This window comes from Eschrichtius robustus, chromosome 1 (assembly GCF_028021215.1).
Source record: "Eschrichtius robustus isolate mEscRob2 chromosome 1, mEscRob2.pri, whole genome shotgun sequence".
NCBI lineage: Eukaryota > Metazoa > Chordata > Mammalia > Artiodactyla > Eschrichtiidae > Eschrichtius > Eschrichtius robustus.
In genome coordinates this window covers 114,404,576-114,418,412 of record NC_090824.1, presented here as the reverse complement: position 1 = coordinate 114,418,412, position 13,837 = coordinate 114,404,576, and the positions used below count along the sequence as shown (strand labels likewise).

At 45.8% G+C, this 13,837-nt stretch overlaps 1 protein-coding gene across 1 annotated transcript in view; it reads left to right on the top strand.

Moving 5' to 3' along the window:
* Positions 1 to 13,837, top strand: part of MYO5C (myosin VC) — a 105,928-nt gene that overhangs the window by 4,205 nt on the left and 87,886 nt on the right. The window contains exons 2-4 of the mRNA XM_068536206.1: positions 9,064 to 9,174; positions 12,908 to 13,073; positions 13,652 to 13,796. Of these exons, the coding sequence (XP_068392307.1) occupies positions 9,064 to 9,174; positions 12,908 to 13,073; positions 13,652 to 13,796 (422 nt within the window). The remainder of the gene's footprint in view (positions 1 to 9,063; positions 9,175 to 12,907; positions 13,074 to 13,651; positions 13,797 to 13,837) is intronic.

The window sequence follows — 13,837 nt, the reverse complement described above, 5'->3', positions numbered from 1 at the left end:
TGATTAGGTTGTTTGTTTGTTTTATATTGAGTTGTATGAGCTGCTTTTGTATTTTGGAGATTAACCCCTTGTCAGTCACATTGCTGAGCAGTGCCCCTTCTGAGAAATCTTTGCAGCCAGCCCCTCCATCCAGGCACTTTTCATGATGACTTGTAACAGCTCCTTAACTCTGTCTCCCCTGTTGGCCAAGGGTTTCTAGAGAACAGGGAGCAGTAGGGACTCAGTAAATGTTTGATGTGTGCATGCATGAATGAATGAGTTTTTTTGCTTTCAGAAAGAGCTATGGTCATGACGATTATGAATGTTGATGATAGTTACTTTTATCTTATAGTCGTTGAGTACTTCTTATGTGCCAGATGCCATCCTCAGAACTCTGTGAACTTTATCCTCAGAACGTCTTTCATTCAATCTGAATAGACAATGCCATGTGTTAATTATTGCTATCCCATTTTTACAAATGGCTCAGGTTAAGTAAGTTGCCTAAGGTTACATAGAAGCGATGGAGCTGGGATTAAAAACCTATCTTCTTAATACCTCGTACTCTCACCACCTTATTCAACGACCTTATCATCTTCCTTCTCTTCAAGGGATCTGACCTTTCCCCCAACACACAGAGGATTTTTGGAAAGTCCATTCATTTCATAGCTGCCTCCTCTGACATCTGGTTATTTATCAGATTATTCCTTCTAATAACTAAAATGGAACCAACCCCAATGTCCAGGAAGAGGGCTAGAGTTACGTGAATTATAGATAGAAGAACAGAATAGTATGAGGCCATTAAAAATGCTACTGTGAAGAGTTCATAACAACATGGGAAAATGTTTCTGTTACGTGGAAAATGACGGCACAAAAATGCATCTGCTCTGTGATCATAAACATATAAAATATGCAAAGTAAGAAGACCATGTGTATCAATAACAATTCAGCAGTCAGTTCTGTAGCTGCAGAGAAGTCAAGCAGGATGAAGGCTGAGGAAGTGTCATTAGATTTGGCCACCAGGAGGTCCTTGGCATTGCTTCTCTTTTAGTAGAACTGTGAGGGAGAGAGGGGACACCTGGGCATGGTCACAGGCCGAAGGGATGGAACTGGTGGAGGACTGGACTCTGAAGATGTAAGAAAGGCACCAGGCACGAAGTAGCTTCAGAAGGTAATGGTGGACCTGAGGCTGGGTGGCAGGAGTTGGAAGACATGGAGCTCTTTAGAATGAGCTGTGGGCAGGACTGAGAGCTTGAGGAGAGTGACGATACCACCAACTTTTTCTCTTACAGCATCATTCCAGACCCTTCACCATCAAGGCCACCATCCTCTGGGTGAATTTCAATTCCTTGATGCCCATCTTTGTGGCACTATTCTCTAGATCTGATCTGCTTAGCCAGAGTACCGTGGAACTCGTGGGGCTGCAGCCTCCTGTGAGCTGCCCTCAGTGCAGGCGAGCACTAAGTCAGTGTCCTGTTTGTTTTAAGCAGAGCTGCTACATGCTGCCCCTGGAATGCACATGCACGGTGGCTGGGGTTAAGTCTTGGTTCTGCTAACTGGGTGACATTGCGCAAGTTACTTAATTTCTCTTGAGTTTCCACACCCGTAGAATGGATTTAAGTCTTACCAGTCATTGTAAGGATTAAATTACCTGTGTAAAATCCTTAGCACAATATCTGACACACAATGCTTAATAAAAGTTAGTTGTTTTTTATATTGATGCTATTGTAATACAGTTAATTTTTGGTACCTAACTGTTGGACTTTACATTTATTCCTATTAAATTTTCCATCTTGTTGTTTAGTGTATAATGTTCTGCAGCTTGTCAAAACCTTTTTGAACCTTTTTAAAAACCTTTTTGTATCTTGATCATCTTTAGCTAATCATTTTATCTGCATATTTGATACACGTGTTCTGCTTTTTTACCTAAGATACTGGTGAAAGTGATGAATGGAGGGTGAGGCAGTAGAGCTGTATAGCATGCCTCTAAAGACCTTTCTAATTAACCAGAACTCAGGTTTTAGCCACAGATTCACAAATCATATTATCCTTCACCCATTTCTTTCTCGTCTTTGTGCTTGAGGAACTCACAAGACATCTTCACAGAAATTCTGCTGAAACTCAGATATGCAAGGTCAAGAGAAATGCAGTCCAGGGCCTCTGTCTAAAATAAGGTCAAAGCTCAGTTTAATAACTTTCCACTTAGCTATTCTAAGCAGCTTTTAGATTTCTATATGTGATTAACCACCCTGGAAAATTAGATTTTTCTATTGTACTATATATGGAGAGTTCAAAAGAGTAAAAAAAGGGACATAAAGACTAAAATACCAAGTTTATTGGTGCAAACTACTTGGAATTTGAGTTTTTGTTCAGTAGATGTTTTTATGGAGTGCTAGTCGTGGGGAAATCATTGTATTGAGTTCCAGGGCACAAAGACAAGGCTCTTGATGCTCACACGCCAGTGGGGGAGATGGGAAGCTACCTGAAACCTGGGGAGGGAGCAGAGAGCGCGCTAAAGAGGAAGCATTCAGTCCTGCCTGGGGTGGAGGGTGGTGGGGAGAGCACCGCAGGTGGGAATCTTGAGCTGAGTCTTGACTGCTCAGAGCAGTTTGCTCACAGATGGGGAGAGGAGGGATGGCACTGGGGGTGGAAGGAACAGAAGTGCATAGCAGAGAGCCAGGAAGAGCTTGGCATGTTCTAGAAACTGCTAATGGTTTGAGTGGCAGCAGGCAGAGGATGGATTGAAAAGAAGGTGAGGCCTGAGTAGGAAAACTGGCTAGGACTGTGGTTCCCAGGCCTGGATGTTCATCAGAATCCATCAGGGGGAACTTTCATCTTGCTGGGCCCACCCACGGAAATTCTGATTCAGGTGCGGGTAGAGGAATCTGTCTATCCACAGAAACCGGTACTCAGCCTGGTTGAGGAAGCACTCAGCAGGTTGTGGTGCCCATCAAGAGAAGATTGGTGGGAGCAGCATGGGGGGAGCTGATTGATGGCCATGGCATTGGGGGTGGATGGGGCAGACAGGTGGGACCTGTTTTAGATATAGGCGTCCTAGCACTTGATAACCATCTGATTGTTGGGGGCGAAGGGAAGGAGGGAGAGGGTGTCCAGCGCTGTCCCAGTTTTCTGATTTGATGGGCAAGAGAACTGAAGAGGAAGATTGAGTGTGGGGCAGGCGTAATGATCACTCAAGCTTGGAATTTGTGAGTGTCAGAGGACATTTCGGGGCTGACGTCTGGGAGACAGTTGGAATGTGGTCTAGACCCACTGAGAGATCTGGGCTGGAGGCCTCAGTGGTGCCCAGGTGCCAGGGCAGTCGTGGAAGCTGTGGGAATGGGTGAAACTCTCCAGAAACAGCCTGTCATGAGGGGAGGCCGGGAGGGATCTTGGGAGACGCGGGAGGAGGCTGGGGAGCTGGGAAGGCCTGCAGGAACGAGTGAAGAGGAGGAGAGAGGGAGCGTGGTGTCGCTGCTCTGGCCTGGCTGACCAACTGGGAAGGCCTGGAGGAACGAGTGAAGAGGAGAGAGGGAGCGTGGTGTCGCTGCTCTGGCCTGGCTGACCAACTGGGAAGGCCTGGAGGAACGAGTGAAGAGGAGAGAGGGAGCGTGGTGTCGCTGCTCTGGCCTGGCTGACCGAGAACGTGGAGACCGCCTTCCAGTCCAGAGAGTGGCTAGGAGAAAACCCCTGTCGTCGCATACGCCATGTAAAGTCTCCAAGCCGTTTCTGTGGCTGATGCCGGTAGATCCCTCAAATAGGCGGGAGACATGAGAAGACACCACTCGTCATATCTGAGCATGTGGGGTGGGCGGATTTGGCCTGTTCCTGAGGACGTGTCCCTTCCTCCTGAAGCCTTTGCCTCATTCCCGAGCCTGCCCGGACGTGGATGCACCATGATCTCCCCCCACAGGGGAAGATTCCCAGGACAGGCGTGGGCGGCAGGCCTCGCTGCCCTCCTGGCCCTGCGGCAGGCAGCCCCCGGAGGGCTTGGCAAGCGACCTGAGTCAGGAGGCTCCTGCCCCACAGGAAGGAGCCACCCTGGGGAGGTCCTATGGGAGCTGGTCATGTCGTTTGTCCAGACACTGCAGTTAGCTCTCTCTCTGGTTTGAAGCATTGCCTTGTGGGTTGAGGAATGTGAGGCAGAAGGGAGGGACCGAATGGGTGTAACTGAGGTGGAACCAGGTAAACTTGGGCATGTTTACTTACCAGGCTGGGTCTCAGCTTCGGGGCCCTAAACGGCCGACGGCCTTGCCGACAGAGGCATCAGGGCTGGCGGGGTGTGCGCAGCCTGGGGAATCCGGGGCTGAGGAAGCCATTTGTGTTCACGCCAGAAGAGAAGCAGCCTCTTGGTTCCATACGTCCTAATGCATTTAAGGCTACTTTAACTGAAACAGACTAGCCTGTGCACTCTCAAGTAGATGGCTGCAGTTGAGAGTTCAGGATTATTTTCAGAGCCAGACTCATTCAATTAACAAGTAGTTCAAAGAAGGAGTCCCAAGCTCTGGCTCCATGGAGTCCTGGCCTTTGAGATTCTCTGTGTGGTGTTTGGTGAGTTATTGACCTCTCTGGGCTTGAGTTTGAGGATCAGGAAAACAAAGGCCTTGGGTTAGCTTAGTGACTTGCATCACTTCTCAGAGCCTCAGGTTTCCATGGAAGGGCCTGAGGGACCTCAGCTGCAGAACATGGTGGGCTACCACCATTTCATTTGAAGCAAGCTTTGCCAAGAACTTTGACAGCTTGGAGTAGACAATCTCCTGGGACCCTTTCAGCTATCAAATTCTGTAGTGGCCAATTCTTGATAAATGGGATATTCCCAATTATCATAAAAATATTATCCTATAAAAAAGTATTAATGATTTCAGCTTTATGAGGTTTGCAACAAATACTTTCAAGAGCAGACCTGACATGCAAAATAGTAGCCCATGGCAACAAGTGTGTGTGGAGTGTGGGTGTGTGTGTCTGTGTGCTTGTGAGGCTTCTCTCCACCTATTTGCCTGGGCGTGTGTCTCTGAGTGTGTGTCATTGCCCGCCAGGTCATTCTTCCATTTTCTCTCTCTTTCCCTTTCCCTCCCCCTCTCTCTTGCAGGTATCACTCATCCCGTGCCACATTTCAGCAAACTTCTGCTCTTAGCTAGCTGTCAAGAATTAAAGCAAACCCAAATAACTTAGGGAGTCATGATTGATATTCAACCAATGATAAACATATATTTTTTGTTTGATAAGTGAGGCAGCTTATATTAACTAGTAGATTAATAAATGTGCTCCTCAACCAATTTTGTCCTAGTCTAGTCCTGGCACCCCAAACTTTGTTTTATACTTATTCTTTATTTCCTTCAACATCTTATTATGAAAATTTAAAGTATATAAAAAAGTTGAAAAAATTTTACGGTGAGTATCTGTCCCACCACCTAGATACTAGCGTGAATATTTTACCATATTTGTTATATCACATGTCTATCCATCTTTTTATACTTCAGTCCTCAGCCCATCTTATTTTCTGAAGCATTTTAGGGTAATTGCGTACATCAATACATGTCCTCCTAAATATTAGTATGCGTATTGTTGAGTTCCATAGTTGTTTAGTTCTTTTTGTAAAATTTCCAGACAATGAAAGGTACATATCTTAAGAGTGCGTTCTCTGATGTTTGAAAAAGGGCTTACTTAACACCTGTGTAACCCAGACCCCTTCGAGGTATAGAATGTTGCCATTGCCCCACAAGATTCCCTCCCCAGACCCACCTACCCCCAGAGGCAACTACTGTTCTGATTCTTTTCACCACATTGTATTTGTTTTACCTGTTCTAGTACTTCATTTAAAGGACTCATACAGAATGTACTCGTTTGTGTACAGCTTCTTTAACTCAGCCTAATACTTTGGAGATTCATTCATGTTCTTGCTTGTATCAGCAGTTGATTCTTTTTATTGGTAAGTAGTATTCCATTGTATGAGTATACCACAGTTTTATGTTTTTTTAATTTATTCTCATGTTAGTGGACATAGAGTCTGTTTCTAGTTTTTAGCCATTATGAAGAAAGTTACTATGAACGTTCATGTACAAGTCTTTTTGTGAACATATATTTTGATATTTGCCTGTAAAGATGGCATATTCTGATTATAAAAGTAAAATACGCAAATTATAGAAGGTACATAAAACTATAAAGAAGAAAATTAAAATGTCATAATTATTGCCCAGAATTTTTTTGTAACTGAAAACTCCTGAAGGTGTGATCTCTCAACCCAAGGGAAGATTTCCTCACAGTGGAAAGGCCCCAGCAGTCCACAAGCCACGTGTTCAGCTGGCTTATGTCCAGGTCATCATTTGGTCATGATGTTTGCCCTCTCAGCTGTTAAGAAGCAGAGATTCACAAAAGGCAGTGTCTTGTTTGTGACTATTCCCAGAGTCAAGGATGATGCGTGGTGCCAATTCAGTGCCCAGGAACTGTACTCAAAAGGATGGCAGGCACTTAGGCAAAAGTGCAGCATTCTTGGGCTTCCCTGGTGGCACAGTGGTTAAGAATCTGCCTGCCAATGCAGGGGACATGGGTTCAAGCCCTGGGCCGGGAAGATCCCACATGCCGTGGAGCAACTAAGCCTATGCACCACAACAAGAGAAGCCACCGCAATGAGAAGCCTGCACGCTGCAACGAAGAGTAGCCCCTGCTCGCTGCAACTAGAGAAAGCCTGCGCGAAGACCCAACGCAGCCTAAATAAATTAAATAAATAAATAAATAAATAAATAAATAAATAAGTGCAGCATTCTCCCCTCAAGGCACAAACATTCCCTGTTACAAGAGTTTACACACTCGACAATTACCTTCAGAAGGTCCATTTGTCCCATTGAGGGACAATGCCAGAGGACCAGTATTCCTTTGACCTGTGAATGTAAGGAGGTGGAAAGGAGATACCACTGTAGGCACCAGCCTGAACTGGGTGCTCATCTCAGCTCTGCTCCTGGAGAACTTGGAGTCCCTGAGGCCAGTTTTCTCTGGGAAATAAGGGTTAGACCCTGCACGGCTTCTTAGGCTTCATCTAGATCTGGGATCCTGAGCTATTGAGCCTTTGGATTCAGGAGCTTTCCTGGGTGCTACTTCATGTCTCCATGTGAGTGCTTCCCAATTCTTGTTCCTTTTGGCCTGGTTATGTCCCAGGACATCAGGGTATCCTGTAGGGGTGCCCCCATTGATAGAAACCACCGATATGTGAGCAGAGAGATGCAAATATACACATAATGCACGTGCAGCCCTAGGTTAGAGATTGGCTGAGTTAGTAGGAAGATCATGATGACTAAGAGGAGATACCTTTCTTTCTTGGTAATCCAGCACTGTGCCAGATGCATACATAAGAGATGCCCAGGTGTTTGTTTTTTTTTAAAATTTTTTATATTTATTTTATTTTATTTTATTTTATTTTATTTTATTTATTTATTTATTTATTTATTTATTTATTTATTTATTTATTTATTTATTTATTTATTTATTTATTTATTGGCTGCGTTGGGTCTTCGCCACTGTGCACGGGCTTTCTCTAGTTGCAGCGAGCAGGGGCTACTCTTCGTTGCAGTGCAACAAAGACTCTCCCTGAGTCTGGTTGTGGCACACGGGCTTAGTTGCTCCTCGGCATGTGGGATCTTCCCAGACCAGGGCTCGAAGCCACGTCCCCTGCATTGGCAGGTGGATTCTTAAACACTGCGTCACCAGGAAAGTCCCAGGAGGTGCCCAGGTGTTGGATGGATGGATGGATCGATGGATGGATGGGATGGATAGATGGGATGGATGGATGGGTGAATGAATGAACGAGAGAGTGAATGAACAAACAAACAAATAGATGACCACAGGAGAATACGAAATGTGGGGTCTGGGTGAAAGCAAGAGTAGTCAGTGCATGATGCTGACAGCATGCATGCAGGAGAGAGAAGAATGACTCATGGGGCCCTGTGACAGCTGCAGTATAGGGACATGGCAGTCACTTTGTGTTTATCTCAAGCTGCATTCAGGTGCCACTGGTGACTTCTGGAGAGTGAGCCTGCCCCCTTCCCAGTGTGTGAGTGTGAATATTAGATGTGTGTATTGGTTGGCTTGAGCTGCCATAACAATATACCACAGACTGGGTGCTTAAACAACAGACGTTTATTTTCTCACAGTTCTGGAGGCTGGGCAGTCCAAGATCAAGGTGTTGGCAGGGTTGGTCTGGTGAGGGCTTCTCCCCTTGGGTGCAGACAGCTGTTTTCTCACTGAACTCCCATGGCCTTTCTTCTGTGCGTGCAGGTGGAGAGAGAGTGTGCGTGCAAGCTCCCTGGTATCTCTTCTTATAAGGACACTAATCTTATCGGATCGGGGCCTTATGACTTCATTTAACCTTAATTACCTCTTAAAGACCTTATCTCCAAATATATTCACATTGGGGGTTAGGGCTTCAACGTATGAATTTTGGGAGGGTAATTCAGTACATAGCAATGTAGTTCTGCTTAAGGACTTGCACATCAGCACTGAGCCAGGTGGCACATTGAGCTCGGGACTTCCACATTTCCCACGGTGGGAATCCTTGGCTGCTGACCAGTGTGATAAGACTGTGATAACACTGCTGTAACACTACTTCCACAGCATTTTGCAAAGTGCTGTCAGCTACTCAGTCCAATTTAACCTCCCAGCAAACCTGTAAAGTACTGAGTAGGTATTGTTGTGCCCATTTTATAGATGAGAAAAATGAGCACAAGAAGTTAAGTGTCTGGCCCAGAGCCCCATAGTCCATCAGTGGTGAACCACATCCCTCTGCTCCAGCTCGTGTAGACAGTGCTCAGATCTTCCCATTAAGAGACTCACAGATTTCCTTTCCACTCCCAGGCTTTCCTTTTTCAATATGTATTTAAGAGGCTTTGGGAATTCTGTTACCTGTGAAATGAAGCAGCTAGGCCTGGTGCATTGCAGATACGCTAACAATTACCTCACAAGCAAAAATTAGGTAAAAGTATTCCTAATGAATTCACTGACGTAGTGGACAGAAAGAAATCTCCCTGAGTCTAATCATCTAACGATTTGTGTTTTGCTTTTAAAGTGCTGAAATTAAGCCTTTCTTATTCTGTTGGTCAGTACAACAGGGTTTGGATTCCTGATCCTGAAGAAGTTTGGAAGTCTGCCGAAATAGCAAAGGACTACAGAGTTGGTGACAAAGTCCTGCGTCTCCTGCTGGAGGATGGAACGGTGAGGGTCCTTGATCATAACTACCATGATGTATAAAGGAGAAACTGTAGGGTGTGTGTGGAGGGGAGCACCTTCGGTGGGGGCACATGAGGGGGCACCTAACATGGCCAGCTGGTGCTGTGGATGCACCCGTGTGTTTGTACTCCTCCCCACCCCCCTGCCCCCACCCCACACTAGCCTAATGAAGACATAAAGTGCCCTGCGTCAGCTGGGCCTCTCTCTGGAATGAGATGCAGTGGACAGGTCTGTGCTCTCTGCTGCCTTTCTGGGGATTCAGCAATGTTGGGAGAATGCTGAAAAATGATTACCATTTTGGTTTTATGGGTCTCAGCACAGAGACTGGGTGACGATGAGAAACTTGGAGAGGAAGTAGTTTGAGCCCAGGACATAAACTGGTGGAGGAAAACATCAAGATGGGAAGAGGAAGAGACATAGAAGAAGGGAGATAGAAAACAGGAAGGGAGAGGGAGGTGTGGGAGAATGGAGAGTCAGTCTATGGATGGATAGAAACAGGTAAGAATTGGGACCTCCAGGAGGGAGTGTAACAGGGCAATTGGAGGAGTGACGGGAGATGGGACAAGGGGACAGGAAGCCCAGCTGGGTAGGACATTATGAGGAAGCTCTGTGGTGCCGGTGTGGCAAGGGAGGGGCAAAGGATGAGCAGGAGGATGGGCAGTTGTCCCTATGGTAGAGCATGCTTGTGAAGAGTTCCTCTCAAAGGCTGGTCATGGCTTTCGCTTACCAGTTTCTACAGATTTTATCTCCGCTTTAAGTTTCCATGATGAGTCGTCCTTTCCCCCCATAGCTGTAATGACATCCCACTGGATCCATAGCTAGGCTGACCTTAGGTTTTTAGAATCAAGTATCTGGATGCAGAGCTGGACAAAGGATTCATGATCCATCTGGATGTCAGAGTTAGTCCTGGGAATTTCACATGAATATTAAAATGCTGGAATTTCCAAGGCATGGAAATGGTCTCTGTAGAGACAGGACATATTACTGCCAATCAGACTGTCCTGGATTTGGAGTCATCTCCTGAGATCCTGGGAAGGGAGATAAACATAGCAGTTAAGAGCACATCCTCTAGAGTCAGACTATCTGAGTTCAAATCCTGCCCAGTCTGTGACAGACTGTCTGGGTTCAAATCCCACTAAGTCTGTGACAGTGAGCCCCTCGGCTTCCTCACATGTCAGATGGAGTTAGTAACAGCATATCACAGGGCTGCTGGAGATCAGATGAGATAATCCCTGGGGGCATGTGTAAATGCAAGGGACAAGGCAGAGAAGCTGCTATTTCCATTTAGCCTTTCCCTTCCCATCAGAAACTCCTTGGGGGCATTTGTTGAGTATCTCCTGTGCACAGTCAAGGTTCTGATTAGGGATCAGATGGCTTTGGGGAGAAAAATCTCAGGGCAGCAGCTGCAGTGGCAGTTTGCTGCTTTAGTAATATGAGCAGGGCTTCAGGTGGCGACATTCCTGGCCCTGAATGAGCTGCTCAGAGGAGGAGGGGGAGAGGCAGGTAAGATGGCAGGTGGCCAGACTGCTTTTTTTTTTTTTTTTTTTAACATCTTTATTGGAGTATAATTGCCTTACAATGGTGTGTTAGTTTCTGCTGTATAACAAGGTAAATCAGCTATACATATACATATATCCCCATATCTCCTCCCTCTTGTGTCTCCCTCCTACCCTCCCTATCCCACCCCTCTAGGTGTTCACAAAGCACCGAGCTGATCTCCCTGTGCTATGTGGATGCTTCCCACTAGCTATCTATTTTACACTTGGTAGTGTATATATGTCCATGCCACTTTCTCACTTTGTCACAGCTTACCCTTCCCCCTCCCCATATCCTCAAGTCCATTCTCTAGTAGGTCTGCGTCTTTATTCCCGTCTTGCCCCTAGGTTCTTCATGACCATTTTTTTTTTTTTTTTAGATTCCATATATATGTGTTAGCATACGGTATTTATTTTTCTCTTTTTGACTTACTTCACTCTGTATGACAGACTCTAGGTCCATCCACCTCACTACAAATAACTCCATTTCGTTTCTTTTTATGGCTGAGTAATATTCCATTGTATATATGTGCCACATCTTCTTTATCCATTCGTCTGCTGCTTTTTAACTTAACCCTTTATCTATACCATGAAGGGCAAAGCCTGCTTTATGTAAGAAAATATCACCTCTGTTTCTAGCTGTCGATCTCATGTTCTTCACATTCATATTTTCTTGCCTCCCACAAAGACTTTCTGTTCTATTTGTTTTTTTCTCTCCTTCTGTTTTTTTCACACATAAGACACACACACACACACACACAGTGGCTGAACTGGAAAAGGAGGCTGTTGATTTAAAACATAACGGAAAAACTCAGGGTAAGTACAAATTATGTATGAGCGGCACTTTATCTTATTCTCGAAAGTGTGTAGGTTAAGAATGTCCTGCTTGGGGCAGGTCCATAAATATAATTGCATTGATAATGAGCAGGCAGCTGCTATGAGGACCCATGCCCAGTTGTCCTGGATTTCCCTGAGCTGCTCTCCTTATGGAAAACAGTCCAACCAGCCAACAAACCAAACCCCTGTCAGCGTTGACCAGGCATCAATGACGCAGGCTTCAGAGTCAGCCAGACCCATATTAACTGTGTGACCTTCAACAAGGAGCTTAACTTCTCTGAACCTGTCTCCTTAACTCTTAGTTAGGGCTGTCATGCTCTCCTTGGAAAGCAGTTCTGAGGATCAGATGAAAAACCAGTGCTGAGTACTTGGCATAGGGCCTGCAGAGTGGGCTCTTGCTACGGGGCAGCTGGGTCACTTTGTGCAGCTGGTCCAGGACCAGGTATGGAAAGGAAGGCAGCCTGGGCGGTGGAAGGGAAACAAGCCTGCTGGGTGACCTTGCTCAAGTCACTTCCCCAAGCTGTGAAGTGAAAGTGAAGGAAGGTAGAACAGGTGGTAATAAGGTCCCTTAATGCTCTGACATCTGCAAGGCCCACAAGGCACGCTGACCTTGCCTTCATTCTGCTCAGGCAGCTACTTTCGGAATATACATTGGTGAAATCTAGCAGATGAGAGGCCATCCTGGGCCAGTTACTCAGCCCAGGGCTGAGAATCATAGAAATAGGCAGCCCTGCAGCCCTTGGGAACACAGGTGGCTGCAGACAGGAGTCACCTGTACAGGGGGCCTCTCACAGAGAGACCATCACCCCACGCAGGCTCCTTTAGACACTTCTCACCACCAAGAATGTCAACTTCCAGCAGAGATTCGGCAACCTTAGAGCTTCAAGGGACCTTAGATCATTGAATCATTTTAGCAACAGAATCCTGTTTCCAAATGAAAACTCTCATGGCACCAGCAGTTAAACCACATGCAAGTAGAGCCCCTGTGGTAGAATTGGGATGGGATCCCCAGGTCCCTGACCATGTAACTTCCCTGTCACCCCTCATTGAGGCCTCTGTAGCTCTGAGGACCCCTGATCTGGTCCAGACAGTCTTTTTACAGATGAGAGAAGGGAGGGCCAGAGAAGGTGAGTGACACACCCTAGGGCACACAGCCAATAATACCTTGATCACCTGGCTCCCAAAAGTCAGCCACGAAGGTTATTTTCTCATTGCTATACATAAATTTGTTTTTTAGAGTGTCAGGGATCACTCCAAAGAGGGGTAGATAGGAAAGAGGACAGTGATTCAGCGGAAACACCAAAAAACTTCTTCTTCCAGAACTTTAATTTCATCTTTGTCCACAGGAGCTGGATTATTCCGTTGATCCAGAATCTCTACCTCCACTTCGGAATCCTGACATCCTCGTGGGTGAGAATGACCTCACGGCCCTCAGCTATCTCCACGAGCCCGCTGTGCTCCACAATCTCAGAATCCGCTTTGCAGAATCCAAACTCATTTACACCTACAGTGGTAAGGAGAGCAATTCTAGGAGCGCAGGAATGACGCTGAAACTTAATGCTTGTTGTCTAGAGCATCCTGATTATGTTTTATATTATGTTTATATTAGAAATGTTGACTCTGTCAAAATGTGTAATCACACCTAAAAATTTGCCCAGGTTTCTATCGAAAAGGTACACACATCTGATCTTAGAGTTTGTTATAAAACGAAGTATCTAGGTAGGGAGAGTCTTCAACAAAAACTAAGATTGGACTACCAAGAAAAATACATGTGGATAAAGCTTGTGTTTGAGTTTCTCATGTGATACGTTTATTACTTATTTTGGGCAGTGATATTATCATTATGTTTACACTGAGAATTGTAAGAGCCTCTCAGTTTTAGGGCATTGCCATCTGTCATCTCATCTAACCTTCAGAGTAGCCTAGAAATGTAGGTGACCTCAGCAGGGAACTGAGATTCAGAGCATTAAGTGACCTGCCCAAAGTCACACAGGAGATTTAATAAGTGACAGAGCTGCGGTTTCTCAAAAGAACTTGGAGAAAGAGGTGACACTAAGAATCCCATCACTGCATCTGACATCTTTCCTCAGGAATCATCCTGGTGGCCATGAATCCTTACAAGCAACTGCCGATATATGGAGATGCCATCATCCACGCCTACAGCGGGCAGAACATGGGCGATATGGACCCGCACATATTTGCTGTGGCAGAAGAGGCCTACAAGCAGATGGTCAGGTAGCCTCCTGCCAGGCAGGGCTTCCTCTTGCTCTCCCAGT